A 27858-nucleotide genomic window follows, 5' to 3' on the forward strand; every position below is an offset into this window, starting at 1 on the left:
CCAGACTTATTATATATGTTTATGTATACAGTATTCATACTTTATTTATATATATTTTTATATATTCATACTCTATATATATTCAGACTCTATTATATATATTCAGACTTTTCATTAAATAAATGTATATATATTCAGACTTTCTTTACATAATATATATATGTTCAGATTTTCATTATATATATTCATACTATATATATTCAGACTTTCATAATGTATATTTATATATATATTCAGACTTTCTTTACATATATAGTCAGATTTCCATTATGTATAGATTCAGATTTTCATTAGATGTGTTCAGACTTTCTTTATATATATTTTTATATATTCAGACATTGTATATATTGAGACTTTGATTATATATATTTTTATATATTCAGACATTGTATATATTGAGACTTTGATTATATATATTTTTATATATTCAGACATCGTATATATTGAGACTTTGATTATAAATATATTGATTTCCTGAATGGCACCTATATATAATGTATATAATGTATGTGCGCGCGTGCGTAATATGAAGTAATAGGACTTTGAGGCACGCATGAACTCTGTGACCTGCGCATCTGTGTGACGTCACGCCGTGTGCAGGAAGGAGCGCAGCGCAGACGGTTTGAGGTGAAGCGCAGCCGCGTTTGCGCCTTATTATGGCTGCGCACGTCCGTCCTCGTCAGACCTTCTCTTCCTCTTCCTCTTCCTCTTCATCCTGGCGCCACAAACGAGCCAGGATCGGCTCATAAGAAGAAGAAGAAGAAGAAGAGCGTCTGTATCTGTGTCTGCCTCCTCCTCTTCATCACAACTCCACATTAAAGAGCAGCGTGTCCCTTTAAAAAACGTCCGACTCCAAAAAAAAAAAGAAGCCCATATGATCCCTGAGCTCCAATCACCAAATCCTCCTGCAAAAGCAGCCTCTGCATTTTTGTGTGTCTGAATGCTACAGCAGCAGCAGCAGCAGGAGGAGGAGGAGGAACATAAGCAGCAGCATAAGCAGCAGCAGCAGTGAGGTGAAGAAGAGATTTGAGGATCAGGCAAAAACTGGAGAAATGTGACAAATCAACGGTCATTTTCATGGCGGAGGGGAAACTGCTGCGGAAGGAGTTATTCTTGGACTCCTTTGAGCCTCGGAACGCTGGATCAAAATGGTAGGCGACTGCATTTGTGTTTATTTTCCCTGTGTGTGTCTGTGTGTGTGCGTGTGTGTGTCTTCTTGATCTCTTGCAAAATGTGAGCTCCACATCTGGGCCGAGCAAACTTGCTGCCACACATTTGTGTGTGTGTGTGTGTGTGTGTGTGTTTGTGTGTCGTTGTGTTAGTCCTGTGTCTGCTGGCTGTGGCAAGTTTGCAACTTGTCGACATTGCACAAGTTGCAAATATAGCGGCGATGGCACAGTGATGCAGAGAAGGAGTTAAATTCTTTCATGACACACACACACACACCCCTACACACACACACACACACACACACACAAGAAAGAGGGAAAAAACAGCCACCTCAGGTCGTGACTGGTGCATGAGTGTGGACATGATGATGAGAGCACATTCATGCACACATTAAACACAACTTCCTGGACACAATCCTATTATTACATCCATATTATTGTCCTTTTTTGTTGTTGTTGTGGGTCCAAATGTCTCAGACAGATGAGGTCAGAGTTGTCACACACACACAGACACACACACAGACAGTGCAGGGTCATGTCAGGATGCCTCATTAGCAGCAGCAGCAGCAGCGTGTGGAGCGTCTGTGCAGACAGTGGTGGAGTAAAGTCGAGTAATCCCAGCCCCAGCGCGTGTTCACATCTGGAGGCTTGGGTTAATATCTGGGTCAGGTCAGCGAGGTCAGGGCCTCGGTGCTCGCTGGGTGGTTTCTGCTGCTGCTGGTGATGGTGATGGTGGGAGACAGAGTTTTGGTTATTGCTGTGTTTTCCTTCCCATGTTGTGAGTGAGTGAGATAAAGATAAACAAAGTCCCAAACTGTGCAATTTAAAGCGCCTGCGATCACAGAGTTGTGCTCTGTTTTTGGTCGACATGGTAATCTGCGCAATCGCTTGACGTCCAAAACGATAGATAGACTTCACTCTTAGGAATAAGGGTTCCGAAAGGGTCCTTCTACAAGGGCTGAGGTTCTACCTGGAACCATCACGTCGAGCTGGACAGAGCAAAGTTTACGGGTGTCAAACGTGCGGCCCGCGAGCCAGAACCAGCCCGAGAGAGGGTGTAATCTGGCCCATTGGGATGAATGTGTGAAATACTGAAAAATGTGGAGTTCTTGTCGTTTATCTGTTCTGTTATGATGTGATTATTGTACTGGTCCGGCCTACACTCTGAGAAATAAGGGTTCCAAAAGGGTCCTTCTACAAGGGCTGAGGTTCTACCTGGAACCATTTGCTTCTGAAAAACCCTTTCCCCAAGAAAGGGTTCTTGGTAACACTGATGGTTCCAGTAAGAACCATTTTGATCCAGAGAACCCTTTAAAACCCCTTTCCTGAATAAAGGGTTTTAAAAGGGTTCTTGGTGGAATCCTCCAAAAGGGCTCCAGCCAAAAAGGGTTCTGCTATGAGGACAAGCCGAAGAACCTTATATGGTTCTACTTAGCACTTTTATTTCTAAGATAGATAGATAGATAGATAGATAGATAGATAGATAGATAGATAGATAGATAGATAGATAGATAGATGATAAAATGTTAAAATGTTAAAACTGTCAATTAAGTTAGGTTAGAGTTAGGGGTTTTCTATCTAAAAACCATGTCTTTATTTTACCGTATTTGGAAGTCGTAAAGTAATTTCTCGCTTTGAATATTGAATCAGATGCAGACATTTTACAGCTTAATTTGTGTTTGTGTCTCTATATCCTGCTTTATTTATTATATATATATATATTTCGCATTATATATTATGGTTGAACATTAGCTTTTTTTCCTCGTGTGATCGTATTCTGACAAATATTATTGTACACATTCAAACTACTTGCAAAAAGTGCCGTAATACTACATTTAAGAGCAAAGCTATACTGTCAACGCGGAACCTTTGTCAACTGTGGTAAATGTGCACAATTTACCTTCAAAATAAAAGCCTAAAGATCTACTGTACACAATTTCAGCTAACAATATTCTTTTCCATGAATATTCAGTCAAACAACTCCCAAAGTATACACACAATAAAGCGATGAACACAAAGACCATACTGAAGAATAACTTCAGTTCATTACTTAACTTAAATCGTCGAATTCCGAACTAGAAAAACTCAAAAAAAGGTTTGCGAAGAAACGGCCTTTTGACGTCAAAATGGGATCAGTCCTGTTGACTGTTTGCCTGCTTCCCACTTGATTCACATCGTCGGTAAACATCAGGTTCTCGACACATGATGTGAATGATGTTCCCGTTAAAGAGGGAAATAGATAATGAGGCTTGACGTGTGTGTGTGATCGACAGCTCTGGTGTCATTTAATTAGACAATGACATTGGAGTTGGACCGGTTGCCATTTGGCCTGAACAAGTACAGGAAGCGACTGTTTTCAAAGACCGTCAAATTAAAAACACACTGAGGTGAGATGACCACAATAAAAGGGAGACGCAAAATGACCAGAACGAGGCTTAAACTACCACAAAATAAGTGCAAAATATGTGCAAAAGTGACTTGAAGTGACACTGAAGTCGTCACAAAGAGATGCAAAAGTGAGTAGGACTGATTTAACCCTTTAAGGTTCTACTCAACCATTTGGTCGACCACACTTTAAGTCACTATATCTCATTGAAAAATGCATCAAGATGAACTCACTAACACTAAATTAATGTGACTTGTTCTGAATGTTGTACTTTATGAATTATGAAAACCAGGTTTTATTATGAACAGACGTCTCAACCGTTTGGTAGAGGCCTGTGTCTGTAATGCTGTAGGGTCTAATTTCCACGTTATTGTTATCATATCAAATAAATGCTTTTGCTTGGCTTAAAGGGTTAAACTGGGACAAAATTTACCGCCAATGTCGATTTTCACATTATTTATTCACAAAGCTCTTCATTAAAAAGTGCGTTAAACAGTCGATAACAGAACAACCTCTCTGATTTTGCCTTTTCCATCGTTTTAAATTGAGCTTTTTGACGGAAATTCAATTAAAATCTTAAAAGTGAGTGAAAAATCCATGCAAAAATTACCCACAATCACAAAATGAACACATAAAAAAGCCGTTGTGTGAGTGTTTGGGGCCTTTTCTGTTCTTTTATAATCATCCGCGTCTGTATTTACGTGTCTTTTCACAACATTCCTGCCCAGCGTTGACTTTGAGCCTTCACTGTCTCTGTGTTGTTAAGTGAGGAAAAAACTCTTAAGTCTTCAGTTCTTTGTGACCTAAAGTGCAGCCATTCAAACTCCAGCAGACTTCGTCTTCTGTGGTTTTTTGGGTCGTCTCTTCTTTTGGAAACTCGGACCCAGTCGGTGTAAGGTGCCGCTAGTTTATGCTCCTGAGATTAAGAAGTGAGGACAAGGCCGCGGGACGGGCAAGGTCACCCTCGCTGGGATTATGTAAGCTCCTGCTTTTGTTGTTGTGTTTGAAGGAAGTCTGATTACTTTCACTTACTTTAAATAAATCCTCCTCGTTTTTATTGTGTTTCCTGTGAGCGGTGCCAGCGGCCCGGCATCTGTGGAGGAAAAAACGACGTCTATTATTATGATTATCAAAGAGGCCAAATAGATTTCTGTTTCACTACATCTTTGCCTTCCTTTGTCAGGAATGTGAGCATATTCAGAGAGTTTATAAAAGGGGCCCCGTCTAAAGTGTCCTTTTGGTTGAAAATAGGCCACAGAGAAAGACTTAGGAGGAGCTTTAAAAACAGACCCGGGATGAGTTTTCGTGCTGTTTTTCCTCCGAGCGGCCAAGAAGGGAAAGACGAGATCCTTGATCTGATAGTTAGCGCAAATATTTATGTTGCATTAAGTCATGTACACACGCAGAATAATGTTTAGCTTTCATGTTGGAACGGCCTGACGATTCACGTGTGTCTCGAGTTGCAGGAATGTTAAAGAAATCAGGCGCAAATCCGTCAGAGAACTATTTTTCCCTCCTCCACCAAACCTGTAATGATTTATTCATGTAATATTTGCGTCCGTCTACTCGGCTTCGCTTAGTGCTGAAGATAAGGAAACCTTCACACCAACACCTCTGTGGCTGCGTTGTCTAAATTGTGGGTAAATAAGGTACTTTATGTACACTTAAAGGTACAGTGTGTAACACTTAAAGGCGCCATATGTAAGAATCTGGCCAAAAACGGTTACTACAAACAAATTCAAAATACCGAGGTCTTTTAGGTTTCTTTTTCTGACGTAACTGGCAACCCGTGGTTGCTCGGCAGCTGAGACTCTACTGACTGCAATGACTGGTAGGTATAGTGCCACCTATGGAGGCGGAGTCAGACGTACACAGCCAATAAATCCATCTTCTCCTCCACATGCATACTCGGACTCAAGTTGTCCCATTGTCTTAGTCAGACTATGACCTTAGCTTGATTAAACTGTACATGTAAACGTACTGACTGACTCCAGGAAGTGAAGTGAATAAGAATTGGCCTCCAAGTTTGTTTCAGTTTGACAATTCCAGGTTAGCTATTTCCGCCTGTGTAGACTGTGTTTTGCTAAGCTAAGCTAACCAGCTAGTGTCTGTGGTTTCATATTTCCTGTACAGACGTTGACAATGTTGGAAAGCAGACAAACACATTCCTTTAAAAAATGCCTCAAAACTATTCCTTTAAAGCTCCACATATTTGACATTTCTCTGACACTTCTCTGTGATTGGCTGCGACTAAAGAGATAGCGCTAGCTACCTCCTCCTCCTCCGCCTCTTTTCATCTCCGTCCTCCCTGACCTTCTCATCAAAAAGTTGTCCGATTGTCTTAGTCAGACTATGACCTTAGCTTGATTAAACTTCCATGTAAACGTACTGACTGACTCCAGGAAGTGAAGTTAATCAGAATTGACCTCCAAGTTTGTTTCAGTTTGACAAATCCAGGGTAGCTATTTCCCGCCTGTTTTATCGTGTGTTGTGCTAAGCTAAGCTAACCAGCTAGTGTCTGTGGTTTCATATTTCCTGTACAGACGTTGTCTATCTTATCTATTTCCCGCCTGTTTAGAGTGTGTTGTGCTAAGCTAAGCTAAGCTAACCATCTAGTGTCCGTGGCTTCATATTTCCTGTACAGACATAGACGGTGTTGGAAAATGGACAAACGCATTCCTTTAAAAAAAAAAGCTCTACATAGTTGACATTTCTCTGCCGCTTCTCTGTGATTGGCTGCGACTGAAGAGATAGCGCTAGCTACCTCCTCTGCCTCTTTTCATCTCCTCCCCCTCTTTTCATCTACAGACGTTGTCTATCTAATCTATTTCCCGCCCGTTTAGAGTGTGTTGTGCTAAGCTAAGCTAACCATCTAGTGTCTGTAGCTTCATATTTCCTGTACAGACGTTGACAGTGTTGGAAAATGGTCAAAGACATTCCTTTAAAAAAAATAAAATAAAAAAAAAAGTCTAAAAACTATTCCTTTAAAGCTCCACATATTTGACATTTCTCTACCGCTTCTCTGTGATTGGCTGCGACTGAAGAGAGAGAGCGCTAGCTAACTCCTCCGCCTCTTTTCATCTCCGTCCTCCTTGACCTTCTCATCAAAAACATCAACTGCCGACACACACACACACACACACACACACACACACACACACACACACACACACACACAGATTCCTGTGATAAGGAGCTCTCTGGAGTCTTGTGTTTAGCCTCCTCTCTCTTTGTGCCGTGTCATGCCATGAAAAGGCATAATGAAGATATCACAGTGTAATAGCCCTCGGGTTTGTCTGCACCTGCTGCTGCTGCTGCACAGACTCACAATCGTCCTTTTTGTCTTCAGGGTAACACCTCGCTTCAGGTTCACCTGACGTACCTTCTGTGTCGTGTTTTTACGTGCCGTGGACCGCGGTAACCGCGTTGTTTTTACGACTCCGGCCGAGCGCTGGTGTGTGAAGCGTTGTAACATGTGTGTGAAGAGGCAGTGCCAGCAATGCGGGCCCCTCTCTTGGCCAGGCCTCCTGACTCAGCGCTTCCCTTCCTCCTCCTCCTCCTCCTCCTCCTCCCCCCAACTCATTGGCCCAGACATAAACTTCCTGGCAGGGCTTCAGTGCGGACACTCTAACCTCACCGCGCCTCCGCCGGGCTGCTCCTCGGATGATTATCCCAGCGACTCAGTCGTCGGTTCAACGCCAGGCAGCTGGCAGAGGCGATTCTAGAGTCTGTAGGGGCCCTAAGCAAAACTTCCCAGGGGGCCCTTCCTTCCAAGCAGTGTTCATCACCATTATGTTACAAATAATCTGACACCAACGAAAAATCTACGAGTTCAACCTTGGAATTAAAAAGTATGTGGAAATATAAATGTAAAGCACAATAAAATACTGTAAATAGCTTTTAAAAAACTATATAAACTTAGTAAAAAATACATTACACTGTAAAGAACCCACATTATAAAACAATATAAATATAAAGAACAATAAAATACTGTAAATAACTGAACAAAAACATATAAACGGAGTAAAAAAGATATGCATTACACTGTAAATAATCCTCTTCATTTTCCAACTTGCAGAACGATAACTTCACACAGGTTAAAGTGAGGTGGGGCCCCTTTAGGTTTCCTACTGAGATGTCATTGCAAATCGTCCATTGTTGATTAAGGGGGACGTGGAGGCGGCTGCTCACTGCACATTTCAGTAAAAACAGCCCTGCAGGCTCCAAGTGTCGGGGGGCCCCCTATCAGCTCGGGGCCCCAAGCAGTTGCCTGCCTTGCCTGTTCACAAGCTGCGCCCCTGGCAGCTGGGTAACTCGATGTCTTCTTCCAGTCGTTTTTTTTCTGAGTTTCCAGCACACACACACACACACACACACACACACACACACACACACACACACACACACACACACACATTCCTGCTCCCGTCTTCTTCGGTTTGAAGCAAACTGTGAAAACGGCACTGTACGTGGGCGAAGATGCTGCTTCGCGTTTGTGTTCCTCGTCCCTTATTTTTGTTTGTGCGTCCCAATTTCACGCCCGGGTAAACGCGTATCGGCCGCAGATTGGCTTGTCACCTGTAGATGCATTAACATATAGATGGAAATGTATTTAAATGTAATGGCGAGAGCTGGCGGAGGCCGTGAGCGCACGTTCAACCTGCTGCATCAGGTACAAGGAGAGTGGATGTGTGGGATTAGAGCAGCGCTAATAACTGATAATATTGTCTTGATTAATGAGCGGCCTGCAGTCAATGGTTATAAGTGGTGGAAAAGAACAAGACTCAATAACCAGATTGATTTTATTATTATTTACACATGTTGTTGTATCTATAAACTCTATAAACTTTATTTCTAACCAAGGTTTGACCAAAAGTGCAATAAACAATAACAATAGAAGTATAAAACAGTGTAATAGTGACATAATAAAGTAGTAAAATGGTAAAAACTACATAGAAGTGTCCAGATTTAAGAGCTGGCTCTATTAAAAGTGATTTAAATGATATAAGTGTAATTTATGTCGCTTAGCTGAGTCGTATTGAGTTCATTTAACTAATTTTTTCATGCATTGCATTGACAAATGTTCATCAAGGCCACAATTAAAGCGATTGGTTCCAGAAATTGACACGTATGTTTCAGGCTGAAGTAGCTTTAAAAGATTGACTCATTTAAAGTGGAAAAAATAGTAATATGTCATATTTTTACTGCAGTTTTTGGGAAGGTGACATTTTCTGCCGCTAGGAACAAATTTGTAAGTTTTTTTTTGTTTGTTTGTTTTAAATCTGGCACTGCAAAAAAAAAAAAACAATGCATCAAAATCATTAACCCATACCAGGGCCTAAGAATAATTATTATATAATTATATAAATTCTCCTTGAAATGTATTTTAAGGAAATTGGTTTTTTTTGTCCTTTTTAAACAAACTGGCCTTTAAAGGGTTAACATTTCAAAAATTTGATATAAAATATTTGATACGTATATTTCAGGACCTTTTAAGGCTTCTTTTTAGTGTTTGTGGATTGTCTTCCACAGTATCATTGTCTGATTTATGAACGGCTGATTTACCCCCAATCTGTGTCACACGCACCACTTGTTAAGTAGATTATATAATCCCTTAGCCCTTAATATGAGAAGGTGTAAGTATTAATACCGCCTTAATACCATTATTATTATCATTATCATTATTATGATTATGCAGTAAACAGTTTGGAGTGCTGCACTCCACTGTGCTGTGACCTCAGCCGTCCGTCACTGTGACTCCCCTTTAGTCATTGAATTTTTATTTATTTTTTTATTAGCATTTTTTATCATAGCGCTTTAATGATCACTGCAGGCCTTGTTAAAAATGAGCCCTTGTCACTTGGGTCACAATTAAATCCTCCCTTTTCATTCTTTTGCGTCTGCACTAACGTCACACACACACACACACACACACACACACACACACACACACACACACACACACACACACACACACACACACACACACACACACACACACACACACACAATTACAAAGAATGCATGCATAGGTGTTCAGTTCAGGGTCGCAGTGACGTGGGTGGACGTGCATGTGCTACTGTATGTGCTGCTCCAGCCTTCAAGGTCAGCGCTGGGTCTCTGCACTGATTGGATTTAGAGCGAGGAGCAGAGGGAGACTCTGCAGACTGCAGACACAGGCCAAAATCCACCTTCCTCCATCTCCTCCCAAGACGCTGAATTAGGGCCGTGTGGCAAGAATCTGGCGATACGTCTGCATGTCATACCCGACGGACGATATGTTGCAAAATATTGGGATACTCAATGCAAGACAATAATGCGATGGGAAATAGAGTCTCTATTTTGCTTATTTTAACCTTAAAAGGACTATAAGATGTCCTGTAACTCAGTGATTTTGCCCATTTTTCAGGATAACTTTCAATATCTGGCAGTAATTTACAATTTTACTGCGTGTTAAAATACTTTTATTTATTTGTATGGCACCTTTCAAACAAGGATCACAGGTCAAAGTGCTTCACAATGAAAGGGAAATAACATTCAAAAAGCAAATGCAACAATAAAACAGCGCAGGGTGGAATGAAAAGGAAAAGTCTAACTTTGAAATAAGGCGAAAGATTCAAATAAAACGGTAAAATCAGTTAGCAACCAGTTTTAACTTTAAAATGAAGGCTAGATTTAAAAAAAACTAAATGAACCCTTTAAAATCAAGAAAAATAAGTTTACTTTAAAAAAATAAAAAATGTACAGGCATTTTTCCAACTTTTTCCCTTTCTAGCGACAAAGACGCTGATTCGTCAACTTCCGTGAAATTACCGTAATAACCACACGTTGGCTTTGACGTGCAACTTCTCAACTTTCATGAACCGTTGCCGTTTTTCTCCGATAGCACAAACCCGTCGAGTTATTCCGTTAAATTGAAGTGCGCTTGTCTGCGATTCCGCTGGGTGTGAAAGGGTTAAATCCATCACAAAGGATCAATATTGGCCTGAGACCAAAGACAAAACAATGACAAAATGCTGTTGTTATGTCACGCTTGTGTTTTGTGATTGCCTTGTCATTTTTCCTCGGTTGATTGATGGTGCAGAAAATTGGTGGTGTGCATTTTTTGCATCTTTGTGTCGCTGAGTTCAGGTCATTTTGTGTCTACGCGGTTGTTGTTTTTTCCACCTCTTTCTCTCTCTGTTAAGTCTCTTTATGGCTGTGAAATTAAAAATTAGGTTTGTAGTAGTTTGGTTTGTATCTATCACTGGTCATAAACGGTCCAAGTAGGGGGATATTTTAAGCATTTAGCTGCACTTCTAGGCTGTACAGTCCCAGCCCGGCCGTGCTCCTCTTGTCTGTTGTTTGGCGTCAGCAGCAGTGAACGTTCTGTCGAGAGCACACACACAGAGGACGTATCGTCAGTCATTACCTTGATGACTTTTTAATGGTGGTCTGATTAGACGCCACGAGGAATGACATGACATGCCCTTGTCCCCCCCCCCCCCCCTTTTTTTTCTGTTTGCGTTTGCGTTTATGCGCGAGATAATTCGTCTCCCCGCCGTTTCAAAGAAGCTCTCTGACGTTACTGTTGCCGCTGTCATCTGCACTGACGATGACTAAGGGAATTGTGTGTGTGTGTGTGTGTGTGTGTGTGTGTCGTCTTCATACCAGTGAGTGAGATGAGGTCTGACACTTGTGCTCCCTCGTCCTGCTCCTGGTGTCGCGATGACGTCGAGCCTCCGCTGAGCCACTGAGCAGGAGGCTGAGTTCAGTCTCTTTATGTAGGTTGATGGAAAATTAGCAAATTTCATCCGAAAACTGGACGACAATAGAAGCAGAGCAGGAGCTCACGAGATAGAGGAAGGAAGTTGAAAAGTAGAAACTAAAGTGGCGTAGATGATGCAGGGGCTCAATACTACGGTGGCCCTGAGGTGCAAAACACAAACGCAAAACAAAAAACATGAACACAAATCACAACAAACAAACGCAAATCACAACACACAAACGCAAATCAGAAACGCAAATCACAACACACAAACGCAAATCACAACACACAAACGCAAAACAAAAAACACAAACGCAAATCACAACACACAAGACATACTTCTTCCGTTATGAGTTAATGTTTTTTGTTTTGCGTTTGTGTTTTGTGATTTGCGTTTGTGTTTTGCACCTCAGGGTCACCGTACAATATAACCCTGTTGTCTGAATTAACCCTTGGTGCTCACACACCCATATTCCAATTGCCATTGGAATAATTCACAATAACTCCTTATATGGACATCCTGGGGGTGTTTTTTTTTATAGGTCACATATTCAGGCTTTAAAAAATGCGTTAAAACGTTAAAACTTTGAGCTGTCATTTATTTCCAAATTTCACAAATTCAACACATTTTTTTGGTACTTTTTGAAGAAAGACGTATGATTGGACTTTTAATATTCTTTTTTTTTTATCCCATTTTCACCAACGATATTTAAATCGAATTTAATTTGTGAAATCACATTTCAAAGTCCATTTCGCTTGTTTTTAGGAACAAAACTTGCGACTTCTGCACAAGAATCACGAGTACATCGACTTTATTAGTGGGTCTGGCTCAGCAAATGTAATGTATTGTTGATTATTGTTATGATCTTTGGCATCTCAGATACTTTGTACTCAGAATGATTGGACGTCAGTGAGGAGGAGAGTGTTTACTAAAATGTCCTTTCACTTAGGAAATGCTCTATTTCCCAGAGTTCATGGAGATTGTCTTGGTCAGACAAGAGCAGGAGAACGTCTGGAACTTTTCCTGCCCTTTTCTTGCAAACGCTCATTCAGATATGATATGCATTTATTGATATTTATCTATTAATAATGACGTAAGAAGTGATTGCACGGTGTAATAGTTGTAGAAAACAACACCATTGGCATTAACTATAGGTTTTTAGTGGAGAAACTGCATTAGTGTGCACCCTGAACCCTCTTCTGTTGTGTTTTCCCATGTCCTGATGCTTGATGACACAACACAACAGCAGCTCTGTGGTGAGGTTAACCTACCTTTGTCCTTGCAGCATCTCGCTGCTGCTGCATCTTTATGACAGCGACCAAAACAGGAACCACTGGGGACACCAAAGTAGTCTGTTGGCCCTGTGATGTGATCGCTGCAGCAGTGTTTTAACCTCTCGGCGTGAACCACTTTACAGGACGCGAACGGCCTCCGCAGTGCGCGCACGTCGCCGCGAACGATTCCAAACGAAAGCCTCGGAATTAATTTAGGAGATCTGTAACCGTCTTTTTTCACAGCTATAAAAGGTAAAGATGTGCGAGGACACTGAGTTCAGTCTGTGAAGCAGACGTTAGAGAGACGCCATTCCTGCTAAAACACAAACCGACCCTCTCCTCCTCCTCCTCCTCCTCCTCCTCCTCCTTCGCTCTATCGACGCGTCCATGACTCGCTGCTGTGCTTTGACTTTGGCTCCTCGCTAATGCCTCGGTCTGCTCACCGGTCAGCAAGAAAGTCTAGAGTTTTAATCAGGCCTCTGTCTAACGCTGCACTCCCACTGGTTAAAATGTATAATCAGCGCTCACTCTCGGGTCAAATGACCTTTTCGTTGGCTTCACTTTTGATTGACATGAGTGGGAACACGAGACCTGGGCGGAAACGCACAATCCTACCATACAAATGAACCCTCAGGATAAGGAGGCTGCCTGGATTTAGTTAGATTTTTACGGCTGTAGAATTGTCAAAAAAATGTTCAGTGAGTGAGTTCTTCTGCCCCCGGTATATGTTTTCCTCGAGTTTGTTTTTTTGTCTGTTAGCAACATAACTCGAAAAGTCACCAACGGATTTGGACGAAATTTTCAGGAAATGTCCGCAATGGGACCAGGAACAAGTGATACAAGGGACGCTAGTACTATTTTTATCGCTATTTTGTAGGCACTGACTTGCCTTGGCGGAGGACTCTTCGGGGTCGTACCGATGTTCCTCGGGTCCTATGTTCCCTGTTTTTCCCAAAAAAGGTCCTATGTTCCCCACTTTGTATGTGACAGGGAACATGGGACCCTTTTGGCGAACAGCGGGGAACAAAGAACCCTTTTTTAGAAAAAGGTACGGCCCCCGCTCTCCAGAGGGCTACCAAAGCTATATTTCTCTTCTTTCCAGTATCAATCCATCCATCCATCCATCCATCATCTGTCTTCTACCACTTTATCCTCCACATGAGGGTCGCTCGGGGTTATCGTGTCAATCTCAGCTCACGTGGTGCATGGGTAACACAAAACAAGTTAACAACCACTGACAATGTGAAGGATGTCAATCGTCTATTTTCGCGGCTTCACCTCGACCCAAAGATCCCGCCTTTACTCGCTAATTTCAGTACGAAAGAGGATCAAATATTTCCATGTGCTGCCCTCGTAGGAGGCCTCCGTCTTCCAGATAAGAGTCCGCCGCCCTCACGGTGAACACCGAGAAGAAGAAGAAGAAGAAGAAGAATGTTTTAAAATGGCAGCTCAGCAGAGGTCACGGCCGCGTCCGTAGCCGAGCTGCGCGGCGACGCAGACTTTACACAGAACGGTAGTAAATCCACACTTTGAATCGTGGAAGTGCATAAGGTGTGTGAGAGAAAAGGGCATTCTCACCAGGGAAAAGTCAAACTAGAAAGAGAGAGATTTCTTTTTCTCAGACTCGGCCTCAGTCTGGCTCCAGTCCAGGCGTCGGGGCTTCTGCCAAGTGCATACCAGCGGCCCTAACATGGCCGAGCTGGTTGAGGATTCAGCGCTCGCCTCCTCTTCTCTTTTTAACGACCGGCTTTGATTGACACGTTGACTTGCTCCCCCGGAGTCTGACCCTCAGTGAAGAAACGGCAATAAAGCGAAACTTTTTTTCTCTCTCCTGATGATTGATGTTGTTCTTTCTCGTCGCGCCAAGTAGTAAACCTGTGCGTCGTTCATCACAGCTCCATCTAAACGGGATTATTGCACAAGTACTTTGAGACTTTGACACTTTGAGTCTTGATGAAAGAGTTTCCTTGAGTCCCAATGTGGTTCTTTAAACCTTTAACTAGATTACGACTTTATTCTTCAAAGATTACGACTTTATTCTCATAATGTTACGACTTTATTCTCGAAAGATTACAACTTTATTCTCGAAAGGTAACGACTTAATTCTTGAAAGATTACGACTTTATTCTCATAATATTACGACTTTATTCTCATAATGTTAAGACTTTATTCTCATAATGTTACCCGTTTAATCTTGGCTGCCATTAAAGCCTGGACCGTCCTTCCAAATGTTTGATATCTGATTACAAAATCCACATAAAAGTCATTATGGTTTGCTAATGTTTTGAATAAAAACACTGTCGTGTGAGGCTCTATGTGTCTTAACGCTTGTTTTGTGTTTGAAGAAAGTCACATTTGAACATCAGAGAGACTGAAAGCACCTCGTTCTCTCTGTGATTAATTAGGCTTCTCTTTTCCAAATCACTTAAAGTGCATTAAAAACTATTTCCCTGGAAAAAAACAACAACATTATGACAGGATTAAAGCAACCTTGGCGGCTGTTTTGTGAAGCGTTCCCTCCCTGTGGGAGGGGAGGGGGGGGGGCGTCTCAGTCTCAGTCTCAGTGCAAGAGGATCCCGTCCCCATTCTTGTGTTTGGCAGCTGATGAAATGATGTGTTTGGAAAAGGGTGTAACGGAGCTCTGATTGAAGCCCGTTTAAGTGACACCTCTCGTCGGGCGCATCATTAATCCTCCCGCTGCGTGTTTGTCTCAGATCAGGTCAAAGATGAATAATGTATCTGGAGACATCTGACTTTGAGGCTGGTTAAAGGTGGCGCTCTCTCTAATGACGGCAAACAAGCTCCTGACATTTGCCAGAGGAGGAAGAGGAGGAAGAGGAGGAGGAGGAGGAGGAGGAGGGGATGACGGGCCGTGATTGAAGGTGTTTGATCTTTGTGTTTAGATCCATGAGTGAGCTCTCAATCACTTTGATTTCATACTGTATGTGATGAAATGTGACAAGACGTCTTTATCTTTATCGTACACTGTGTCTACACGGACGTAGAAGTGTGGAATCACATTTGTGTGAATGCTAATCATTCAAAAATATTGTATGTTATTGTTTTGAAAATGCACTTGTTCTTTGCGTCGTGTTTTTTTTTGTATGCGATTCTGACCGTGGGCGGGGCTTAAGAAGATGCCTGCTGATTGGCTACTGAGTTTTGGAAGTCGGAAGTCGACACAGGCTAAAAAATAATTGTAAATATCTAACCTAAAATATTAATACCTCCAAAAGGGTTCCAGGTCCAGAACCTTTTTATAAAGGTTCCACCTGAAAAAGGGTTCTCCTATGAGGACAAGCCGAAGAACCTTATGTGGTTCTATTTATATTTCTAAGGATGTAGTTACAATTAGTTTTTTCAAAAACACGGAAAACTTCTGGCGTCTGCTTTTGCAGGCTTGCGCACAAACCTGGCAACCGAGCGACACCGACACCACTACACGAAATTCCATTCGACCGACAGGAAAGTGAGACAGGAAGTCAGTTGGCTGCTATTATAATCTAACGCTGGTTTTCAAGGGTTCTTGGTGACACTAATGGTTCCAGTAAGAACCATTTTGATCCAGAGAACCCTTTAAAACCCCTTTCCTGAATAAAGGGTTTTAAAAGGGTTCTTGGTGGAACCTTTATAAAAAGGTTCTACCTGGAGCCAAAGAGGGTTCTCCTATGAGGACAAGCAGAAGAACCTTATATGGTTCTACTGAGCACTTTTAATTCTAAGAGTGTATAAACAAACATCCCCAGGATGTCCATATAAGGAGTTATTGTATATTATCCCCAGGGCAATTTACCAAAGACGCACCTGCTGCACAGGTCTGTTCACCAAGGGTTAAAATTAAAAGTTCATCAATGTGTTTTTGTGTGACAACCATGACATGAACACTCACATAACCACACAGCACGTCTGTATCCAGTGTGTCCACTGTTCTTATACAGTATCGTACCCATTTATAAATGCCGACGGCAAACCACCAGAGGCAGCTCGGGGTCAAGTGTCGTGCCAGGCACACGTCGGCATGCAGAGTCGCGGAGTCATGTATCAAACCTCCGACCTTCCAGTTAAGAAGATGACCTACTGTACTGTACTGAATCACAACAACCCCCCATAAACAAAACAGATATAACAGAAAACTAATACTTCCACGACCAAAGCTGCAACAAGTCTCTAGAAAAGTAATTCCTGCGAGAAGTTACAAGTCAAGTTGTACGAATAATAGAAGATGACGATGATTTCCGTTAGATTAAAATAGCAGCCAACTGACTTCCTGTCTCACTTTCCTGTCGGTCCAATGGAATTTCACGTAGTGGTGTCGGTGTCGCTCGGTTGCCAGGTTTGTGCGCAAGCCTGCAAAAGCAGACGCCCGACGTTTTCCGTGTTTTTGAAATAAATAAATTGTAACTACACTCTTAGAAATAAAAGTGCTAAGTAGAACCACATAAGGTTCTTCGGCTTGTCCTCATTGGAGAACCCTTTTTCAGGTGGAACCTTAATAAAGAGGTTCTGGACCTGGAACCCTTTTGGAGGTTTTAAAACCCTTTTAAATCTCTTTATTCGGGAAATGGGTTTTAAAGGGTTCTCTGGATCAAAATGGTTCTTACTGGAACCATTAGTGTTACGAAGAACCCTTGAAAAACCCTTTCTTCGGGAAAAAGGTTTTTCAGAAGCAAATGGTTCCAGGTAGAACCTCAGCCCTTGTAGAAGGACCCTTTTGGAACCCTTATTTCTAAGAGTGTGGGTGATGTCTTCAGCCTTTAAAAAAATGCATGCTTTTAGTCTTGTTCTGTGTTGTTGAGTCAAACTTATGATTCATTTCATATCAATAAGGAGGAGTGATACTTGTGCAGAAGTCGCAGTTTCTTTAGTTTCTTTTTTTCCCAAAAAATGAGCAAAGGGAACCTTGAAATGTGACGTATTTGCAAACATTCCACATTCAATTTGATTTTTATTTGATTTGTTTGTGATTTTTGCTCAGCTGTGTCTATATAGTTGGTGGAAATGGAAAAAAATTATCACTTCATAAGATGGGTTGTGCTGAAAAAGGATATAAGACACATTATTATAGCCTCTGTTTTAATGAATATAAAAATAGACCAAAAAGCCTATACATTCTGTGTTCTAAGGGTTAAAGGCGGCCAAGACTGAGAGATATTACAGCAATATGAAGGAAATGATCACCTTTTCAAGAGGGTTTGTCATTAAACCTTTACACTATGTTGTAATTGTGGTAAAGTGTGTAGAGAATACACTATTTGAATCCCAGAAGAAGAAGAAGAAAAAGAAGCAGATTGTTATCACCGAAGCAGCACAACTTCCAGTCTGCAACTTACACTTGATCTGATTAAGGCTGCAGCGTTTTTGCCCTTGGGCGATGTCTACAGCCTGGCACCGAGACAGATAACACGATCTCCGCTCATCTCCAGTTCACAGTCCAATTTAGCCGCTCAAAACTATGAATAAATCTAACACTCCATAATTGAATTCTTTCTCCAAACAGGGCCCGGGATTCTTCAAGGTTAGGCCCAAATGCTCATTTTTCTTTTTCCCCCGTGTGAACAAAGAAATATCAGATCTTTTTATTATTATAATTTAAAGGGTAATCAAGGATATTTGGTAATCCACACCGTGCTTATATAAATAAATTATGAAATAATTACCTTGTAATAAAAACAGGAGTTGTAAGGACGCGACGTCGTTCATTAACCTAAACTGATACATTTCATTAATTGTTTGGAGTTGTCAGTTATTTTTATTTGTTTTATTTTTTTTTGCTTAATTATTTCTCTGGACGTGTTTTGTCTTGTGCATAATTTGCTTTTCTTCGGGGACGGTGTAGCGAGCGCGGGGTTTGTGCTGCTGAGAGAGTCGGCTAATGGGAGGGAGATGGCAGTGAATATCAATGCTCACACCAGAGAGCAGACACTGTGTGTGTGTGTGTGTGTGTGTGTGTGTGTGTGTGTGTGTGCACATGCGTGCGTGCGCATGCGTTTGTGTGTGTGTGTGTGTGTGTGTGTGTGTGTGTGTGTGTGTGTGTTTGCTGCCCCTGTCCCTGCTCACATCCCGTCTGGATCGAAACCCTGCCCTTCCTGTGCTAAAATAAACCCACCTTGGGAAGTTTAGAACCTTGCACTCAGCGCTGAGCGTTGCAGCACAAAACTCACAGTAAAGCACAAAGTTATTATTAATAATAATAATAATAGAATATAATATACAGAGTATAGGATTGAATATCTTGGAATAAAATGTGTAAATATTTAAAAATGTACAGTATTAGTTTATTGCTCTGCAGTCATTTTGAGCCTTAGTTAAAATTCAGCAGATTGTCGAGAAAACTCACAAAAACACAAATGAGGCACTAAAAATAAGCATAAAATAATTAATGAGGCTTGACACTGCACACCTTCAAACGCTGTTTCTCCTTGAGTTTCCTTTGGGGAAGATCATCATCATCATCATCATCATCATCATCATATCGATTCCGCCCCAAAGAGAGAAGATGAGGTTTTAGTGTAATGATTATTTTTGTTGCATTGATGTGGTTTTACCTTAAAAGCCTGGTCATACACTACTGTTCAAAAGTTTGGGCTCACCTATACAATTATTTTTGGTGTTTTCCATTAAAAGTCAGACTTTTATTCATCAAAAGAGTTGCAAAATGAATAGAAAATATAGTCAAGACATTGACAAGAGTAGAAATAATGATTTTTATTCCAAGTAAAGAAGCAGCAATCATTGCACAAGGGTTTTCAAGGGTTTTCTAATCATCCAATAGCCTTCTAACGCCATTAGCAAACATAATGTACCATTAGAACACTGGAAATGGGCCACTATACACCTATGTACATATTCCATTAAAAATTTGCAGCTAGAATAGTCGTTTACCACATTAACAATGTATAGAGCAGGGGTCACCAACCTTTTTGAGATGAGAGCTACCTTAAGGGTAAAAAATAATATGGAGGGCTACCATATAATATTTTTTTGTTTGTTTACCATTTAAATGATTAATATTATGCATTCAACTGCATACACATTCATTCCCGTGCTTACTCCTAACGATTATCAGTTTTTATAAACAATATCAAAGATATTTTACTGAGCGATCATACGGATACATGCAAGTGAGGTGAAGTGAAGTGAGCCCGCGGGCACCGTATTGGCTGCCTGCGGGCTACCAGGTGCCCGCGGGCACCACGTTGGTGACCCCTGGTATAGAGTGTATTTCTGATTCATTTAATGTTATATTCATTGAAAAAAAAGTGCTTTTCCTTCAAAAATAAGGACATTTCTAAGTGACCCCAAACTTTTGAACGGTAGTGTGTGTAAAAGAAATGTGTTTTAGTTACTTACGCCCCGAAACTTTGGAACACACTCCCCTTAGATATCAATCATCGATTATCAAAATACTTGACGATTCATTTAATAATCGATTACTTGACTCATTGTTTCAGCTCTATGTACTAATAAAGTTTACTGAGAACTGCTGAATCTCAGATGTCAACGATTTTCCCTTTTTTTTCCTCTCGCAGCTCATAGTGGAGAAGACCACAGACTTCCCCTCTGCTGAGTTCTCTCTGGTGGAGGATGTGGCTCTGCACTTCACCTGTTTGATGGACAGGCTGAACGAGCAGCGCCTCTTCCAGCCCGACCTGTGCGACGTCGACATCGTCCTGGTGCGTCAGCGCAGCACCTTCCCGGCCCACAAGGGCGTGCTGGCCGCCTACAGCCCCTTCTTCCACTCCCTGTTCGCCCAGAGCAAACAGCTGCGGCGCGTGGACCTGTCGCTGGACGCCCTGACCTCGCAGGGCCTGCAGCAGATCCTCAACTTCATCTACACCTCCAAGCTGCTGGTGAGCAGCCGCACCGTGCGCGACGTGCTCAACGCCGCCACGCTGCTGCAGATGGGCGACATCGCCGCGTCCTGCCGCGACCTCATCGGCAGCCGCTCGCTGAGAACCACCTGCGCGGAGATGGCCGACCAGGACGGCGATGACTTGACGACGACGGCTGTCGCTATTCCTGCCAGGTCGTTGTACCGGGAGATCAAGCAGGAGTCGGAGCTGAGCAGGGTGTTCAAGAGGGAGGGCAGCAGCCCGTTTTCTGTCCGCGTGGAGGAGGCGGGGAAGAAGCTGTACTACCAGAAAGACGAGGCGACAGGTGCTGTGTGCAAGGTAGAAGGCAACGGCGAGGACTCAAAGACCACCGACTGCCACTCGTCCTTCAACAGAGATCAAATCATCGTCGAGGTTAATCTCAACAACCAGACCCTCAACGTGTCGAAGGGGTCAGAGGGCAAGTCCTCAGAGTCAGCCGCCATGTTCGGCTGCTGCCACGACAACGACGGAGAGTCCGAGGACGACGAGGAGAACGAGGCGGAGAACGACGACGACGACGCGGTCGAAGCCGACCACGGCGACCTGCAGAGGCAGAGCAGCGAAGAGGAGGACGACGACGAGGAGGACGAGGAAGAGGAGGAGAACACCTTAAACATTCCAGGCTTGCAGCAAGCGGCCATGATGGATCGGCCCCGGCGAGGCACCAGAGCCTTAACCATGGCGGGAACAGTGGCCTCCATGCGGCAGACGCTGGCCGAGGCCACGCTCGCCAACCAGCGGCCGCGCGGGGGGAAGAGGCGCGCGGGGGACGGGGAGTGCGCGGGCCAGAAGGTGAGGCTGGAGGAGAAGCAGCGTTTCCAGTGCAAGAAGTGCCCGCGCGTCTTCAACAACTGCTGGTACCTGGAGAAGCACATGAACGTCACTCACAACCGCATGCAGGTCTGCAACAACTGTGGGAAACGCTTCCTGCTGGAGAGCGAGCTGCTGCTGCACCAGCAGACGGACTGTGAGAAGAGCATCCAGGTACGAGTCAACACACACACACACACACACACACACACACACACACACACACACGTGAGGTTTCCATGACTTCAGGAGATATTGCATTGGCTTACATTTATTTCCTGGAGACTTATCCTAACCATGATCATAATTACTACTGGCCTAAACCAAAACCCTAACCCCAACCCTAACTACAACTTGCAAATACACACTTGCTTTTTGTCAAGTCCCCATAATGTGACTGTGTAAACGCATTTAGGTCCCCACAACATTAGTAAAACCTGTGTATACACACACACACAGTTTCCATGACTTCAGAGGACATTTCATTGACTAACATTCATTTCCTGGAGACTTACCTGAACTTTCATCATAATTACTACTGGCCTAACCCCAACCCCAACCCTAATCCTAATCCTAACCCTAATCCTAATCCTAATCCTAATCCTAATCCTAATCCTGATCCCAACCCTAATCCCAACCCCAACCCCAACCCTAACCCTAACCCTAACTTCAACCCTAACCTTAAAACATGTCTTCACCTTAAAATGTTGTAATTTAAATTATGGGGACTTGCTTTTTGTCAAGTCCCCATAATGTGACTGTGTAAACAGATTTAGGTCCCCACAACATTTGTAATACCTGTACACACACACACACTAGGTCTGCTTAGCTGCATTGGACCACCTGAGTTAAATATTATCCCTAACTTTAACCATAACCATTTAATGGCAAACCCCTAACCTTAATCTAACCACAATCGCTCACTTAATCCAGAGTCTCAGAAATTGCAGTTGGTTCTGCCTCATTAGGACCAGACTTTGGTCCCCATGAGGACCCATGAGGACTACTGGACCTAAAAAAAAGTCTGTAATGTCCTAATTTAGGTCACTAAAATGTATTTATTTTTTTCAATCCCAAACAACCCAACAGTGACTGTTTCCCCACAGGATTTAAAGGTACATTAAGCAGAATTAGTTTGAGCATTATTAATCAATAACTCCGACATCATACCCTGATGTGTTTTCCTATTTCCCATTTTTCAAAATAAAGTTCTATCGGAAAGCGAAAACACAATGTACCGAAAAGAAATAAGGTTGAATTATATGTGAAAAGTAATCATATATACTGTATATCAGGGAGCTTTCGTCTTGTTTTGGTGTGGTCTTGTGTATATGTAGACATCTCACAGTGTCACACACCTGGACTGTAAAGACTAAAAAAAACACATTCCCTCCTGTTTTTTCAGTGTGTAACCTGTGGCAAAGCCTTCAAGAAGCTGTGGTCGTTGCACGAGCACAACAAGATCGTCCACGGCTACGCAGAGAAGAAGTTCTCCTGTGAGATCTGCGAGAAGAAGTTCTACACCATGGCCCACGTCCGGAAGCACATGGTCGGTGAGTGAGTCGCAGGCAGAGAGAGAACGGAGATCGTGATTGGTTCATCTTTGTTCCTGTGTCGTACTCCAGGTGTCCTTCTTCTAAAATCCCACTGATTATGGTGCAGCATTTGTTTTGTATGGAAGAGGATTAGGGTCACAAAGGGAAAAGTTCTGACTTTATTCACAGAATTTTGACTTTAAAACTCAGAAATCTAAATTTATGCTCAGAATTCTGACTTTATTCTAAGAATTCTGACTGTTAAACTCATAAATCTGACTTTATGCTCAGAATTTTTACTTTAGCTTTAGATCTCAGAATTCTGACTTTAAAACTCAAACTCAAAAGTCAGAATTCTGACTTTAAATCTCAGAATCCTGACATTAGAACTCAGAATTTTAAAATCTTCAGAATTCTGACTTTAAACTAACTTGAAACTCAGAATTCTAACTTTATTCTCAGAATTCTGACTGTTAAACTCAGAATTCTGACTTTATTCTAGTAATTCTGACTTTAAAACTCCGAATTCTGACTTTAAATCTCAGAATTCTGACTTTAAAACTTAGAATTCTGAATGTATGCTCAGAATCTTTACTTTATTCTCAGAATTCTGACTTTAAACCCAGAATTTCTGACTTTAAAATTCAGAATTCTGAGAATAAAATCAGAATTCTAAGGTTTTTTTTATCCCCTGTGTGGCCCTAATGCTCTTCTGTAGTTTTGGGTGTTGCTTTCCTCTTCCACGTTTTTTTTGGGTGGGTAAGCATCTTATTTCCCACGTGCGGGGTTACCTCAATAGTTGTCCATGTTTGTCCAGCTAAAGAAAGGCAGGTATGAAACACTGCAGCGCTGCCACTGTGCCCTGTTTATTATTCCTATTAAAGGAGCGACTCCAGAGATCAATGTGGAGTCTTGAGAGGAAATGGCTTATTTACTCGAGGAGACGCATCCATATTACTGATCATTACAATGAGTCAATGACAAAGGATTTCACTGTTGCTATTCCAGGAAAAGCACATTTCTTATTTGTCCTTGGTCCTATTGTGACTTCCAATGGCTCTGGTATATGAAATACCATTAATCTGTTGTCTCTGTGTGTGTGTGTGTGTGTGTGTGTGTGTGTGTGTGTGTGTGTGTGTGTGTGTGTGTGTGTGTGTGTGTGTGTGTGTGTGTGTGTGTGTGTGTGTGTGTGTGTGTGTGTGTGTGTGTGTGTGTGTGTGTGTGTGTGTGTGTGTGTGTGTGTGTGTGTGTGCAGCCCATACAAAGGACATGCCGTTCACCTGCGAGACGTGTGGGAAGTCGTTCAAGCGCAGCATGTCCCTGAAGGTTCACTCTCTGCAGCACTCGGGAGAGAAACCCTTCAAGTGTGAGGTTTGAGCTCTTCAGTTTTCTTCAATAAATACAAATACGCTGCCTCTCTCTCCACTGAAGCCACATGACGACTTTTGTCCCTGAACATATACTCTATACTGTATGTCCAGCAGCTTAAAAACAGGTTAAATTATTACTATTATTAGTCGTTTGCATGTTTTCATATAATTCCGAGTAAGAATAAACACTTTTCTTATCATTGAAAAAAATGACACCGATAAAGGAATTGGGCTCAATTTACAAACCCTCAAAGGAAAAGGAACATTTTTGGCATTTTGATGTGATTTCACATACATACATACATCTTCTACTGCTTTATCCTCCACATAAACAATCATTCACACCTCCGGTCATTTTAAAGTTTTGATACCTGAGGGCCAATTTAGGAACCCAACATTGGACTGAGGGCCACCAAAGGAAAAAAAAACAGAAAGAAATCCCATTTGTAATAATTTTAATTACACTTAAAAAATAAAATAATAAACAGGCCCCATTTTAAAGGTGCATTATGTAATAAATCTAAAGCAACTGGCCATAAAATCCTCCTAATATGTCACAGAGACTCAGGAATAATGTTCATATAACAAACTGAACTCACCAACAACAACAGTACAGACAAAATATTTGCATTAAAAAAAATATTTTGCAGACTGCAAATCATGTTTATGTTTTGAAATCATGTTTTGGCATGTGGCGCCAATCATTGCAGTCAGTAGAGTCTCAGCTGCCGAGCAACCACGGGTTGCCAGTCACGTCAGAAAACGAAACCTAAAAGACCTCGGTATTTTGAATTTGAATGTAGTAACCGTTTTTGGCCACATTCTTACATATGGCACCTTTAAGTGCGGTTGAAAATAAATAAAGGCCTAAAGTCTTAACAGCTGCTTATCCCAAAAAAAACCATGAGCAGTTGTTGAGAAAATCGGTGTACATCGAACCTTTTGGGCATTTTTATTAGCAGGACATAACTCAACATGTGTAACAGTTTGATTTTCACAGCAAGGCCCTGAAACGACGTAGCTGTGGCCTTCATTTTTATCGCCGAAGTGTCACAGAAACACGCGCTAGCACCGACGACTCGTGTTTTGATTTGTCCCCAGAGAGACTATATTCAGTAAGACCGCTGTCCACTGTGCGACTGTGTGTTTTCAGAACTGCAGCGAGCGTTTCCAGTACAAGTACCAGCTGCGCTCGCACATGAGCATCCACATCGGACACAAGCAGTTCATGTGCCAGTGGTGCGGGAAGGACTTCAACATGAAGCAGTACTTTGACGAACACATGAAGACGCACACTGGTGAGTGAGCTTCTCCTGCACTGAGTGTGGCCAACGCAAGTTTACTTGTATATAGAGGGGAAAAAGGTGCTTTGACAATGTTTTGTGGTTGTGTTTACCCACAATTCCCTGCGTTGCAGTCTGCTAGCTAACCGAGACCTACGTTTTTAGGTGGACCAGAGTTTCGCTTCACACTTCCCCAAAAAACTGGACTTTTCTGAGCAAACGAACTTGGGTTTGGATTAAGAAACTGTCAATAAGAGATATGAGAGTCTGACTTTGACCTAAATTCTTTCAAAAACTCAACGATTTAACCACAAAACACAAGGCAGAGATGCTAGCTGCTCATGCTATAGCCAACAACTGACTGACTGATAAGATGGTTATTTTTTAGCCCCAAGACAGAATGACAAATGGAGACATTAAAGTGTCTTTTTCAGATTTATTATTATTATTTATTTTATATATATATATATATATATATATATATATATATATAGGGTTAGGGTTAGTGTGTGTGTGTGTATGTATGTATATACATATATATATATATATATATATGTGTATATAACGTATATATATGTGTATGTTTGTATATATACAGTATATATATGTGTGTGTGTGTGTGTGTATGTATGTATATGTATACATGTGTATTTATTATATATGTATATGTATACATTAGTTTTGTCAAACGTAACTGCGCCAACGCATTTCCATGATGACTGACCGGGCAAAGACGCGCGTGACGTCATGTTTACGTGACTCCCGATTGTTCAAATGAGTCTCTAAAGTAACGTTAAACTTTAAAAAACAGAGGCACACATTCGCAGTACACAGGTACGCTGGTTATTTGTAGCACTGCTCTTTTCGTTGTAGCTAACGGAGCTAACTGGTAAACAGTGCCTGGACGTCATGCACGTCTATTTCCGGTCAGTCGTCATGGCAGGGTGTCATGCGTGTTGTGCACTATTGATGCACTCCTGCTCACTTTATCTCTATCTCATGTGTATATATATATACAGTATATGTGTGTGTATATATGTATACATATATGTGTGTGTATATGTATATATATATATATATACATGTGTGTATATATGTATATATATACGTGTGTATATATATATATGTATGTATATATAAATACATATATATATATATAAGTATATGGATATACATATATACATAAGTGTATGTATATATGTCCCAGAGCGACTCAAAGCACATTTCACTGTGTGTTACCATTTTTTTGTCCGTGTTCCACCTCCTGCAGGAGAGAAGCCGTACATCTGTGAGATCTGCGGCAAAAGCTTCACCAGCCGGCCGAACATGAAGCGCCACCGCCGCACGCACACCGGAGAGAAGCCGTATCCGTGCGAGGTGTGCGGCCAGCGCTTCCGCTTCTCCAACATGCTCAAGGCCCACAGGGAGAAATGCTTCCGCGTCAGTAACCCCATGGTGACGGGTGACGGCAGCGACGCCCCCCACCTCGGGCTCGACCAGTCGCCTGCTGCTGCTGCTGCTGCCCTGGACTCTTCCGGTCAGACTGTGCTTCCTGCCACGTCGGTGACCACGCCCCCCGTCGTCGCCCAGCTGCATCCTCCGATGGGCGCGCTGCCTCCCACGCCTCACTTACCCCCGCCGCCGCCGCTGTTCTCTGCTGGTAGGATGAGCTCCAACAACTAACACGTCTTTCTAGCTTTGAACGACTTTTTAAAGAGGACCTCAGTGACCCAGAGGGGAGTGAAGCCTGCAGAGAGGCGCCATAAAAAATAGCATATATACACCTACCACGATAATAAAGTGTTATTTTTTACTCTTTTGAATACAATAGAAAACCTCAGTGTCCGGTCGGACTCTTCACATCATCACCTTGTGAATCTCAAAACCTTTGTTTCTCGTTTTTCCACCACCACCACCACCGTCTTCGTCGTCGTCTCTCCCGAGCGTTGCACAAAATGCGTCGATTGTAGCATCTTTTACCGAAGTGGAAGAAAAAAAAGAGTTTCCTCCATCCATGTTCACTGAGATTAACACTAAAACAAAAACAAAAAAAGAGGTTTATTTCCCCCCCCTTTTTCTCTGCCAAGATGTAGCGCGTGGTTCTGGTTTCCCTAACCCTGCAATAACCAAATGCTGATTTGTCTTTTTGAGCATTGTATTACGTGTATTACGGCGTCGCCAATAACCAAATCCTGTTAGCTCAACCTGCTATAGTTAGGTCATGTTACACAGCGTTTATAATCGACCCTGCACCTTACATTTAACTCTAGTGATATTTAAAAGTGTAATCCTAGTCGTCTTCATTTTTCTTTTTTTTATATAATTGTGATTGTGTGTAATTTCGTGGCACGTTGACGTGGGGACACTTATGTGTGTGTGTGTGTGTGTGTGTGTGTGTGAGTGAGTGAG

General features: G+C 42.1%; 1 protein-coding gene across 1 annotated transcript; it reads left to right on the forward strand.

Moving 5' to 3' along the window:
- Nucleotides 1-1013: 1013 nt before the first annotated feature.
- zbtb47b (zinc finger and BTB domain containing 47b) lies at nt 1014-27308 on the forward strand. The gene is made up of 6 exons (XM_083901434.1): nt 1014-1151; nt 20107-21435; nt 22667-22814; nt 24052-24167; nt 25320-25464; nt 26720-27308. The coding sequence occupies exons 1-6, from the start codon at nt 1149-1151 to the stop codon at nt 27130-27132; spliced, it is 2154 nt and encodes a 717-aa protein (XP_083757560.1). The 5' UTR covers nt 1014-1148; the 3' UTR covers nt 27133-27308.
- Nucleotides 27309-27858: the final 550 nt, after the last annotated feature.

The sequence above is a fragment of the Microchirus variegatus genome (genome assembly GCF_963457635.1).
Source record: "Microchirus variegatus genome assembly, chromosome: 15".
In the NCBI taxonomy this organism is placed as follows: domain Eukaryota; kingdom Metazoa; phylum Chordata; class Actinopteri; order Pleuronectiformes; family Soleidae; genus Microchirus; species Microchirus variegatus.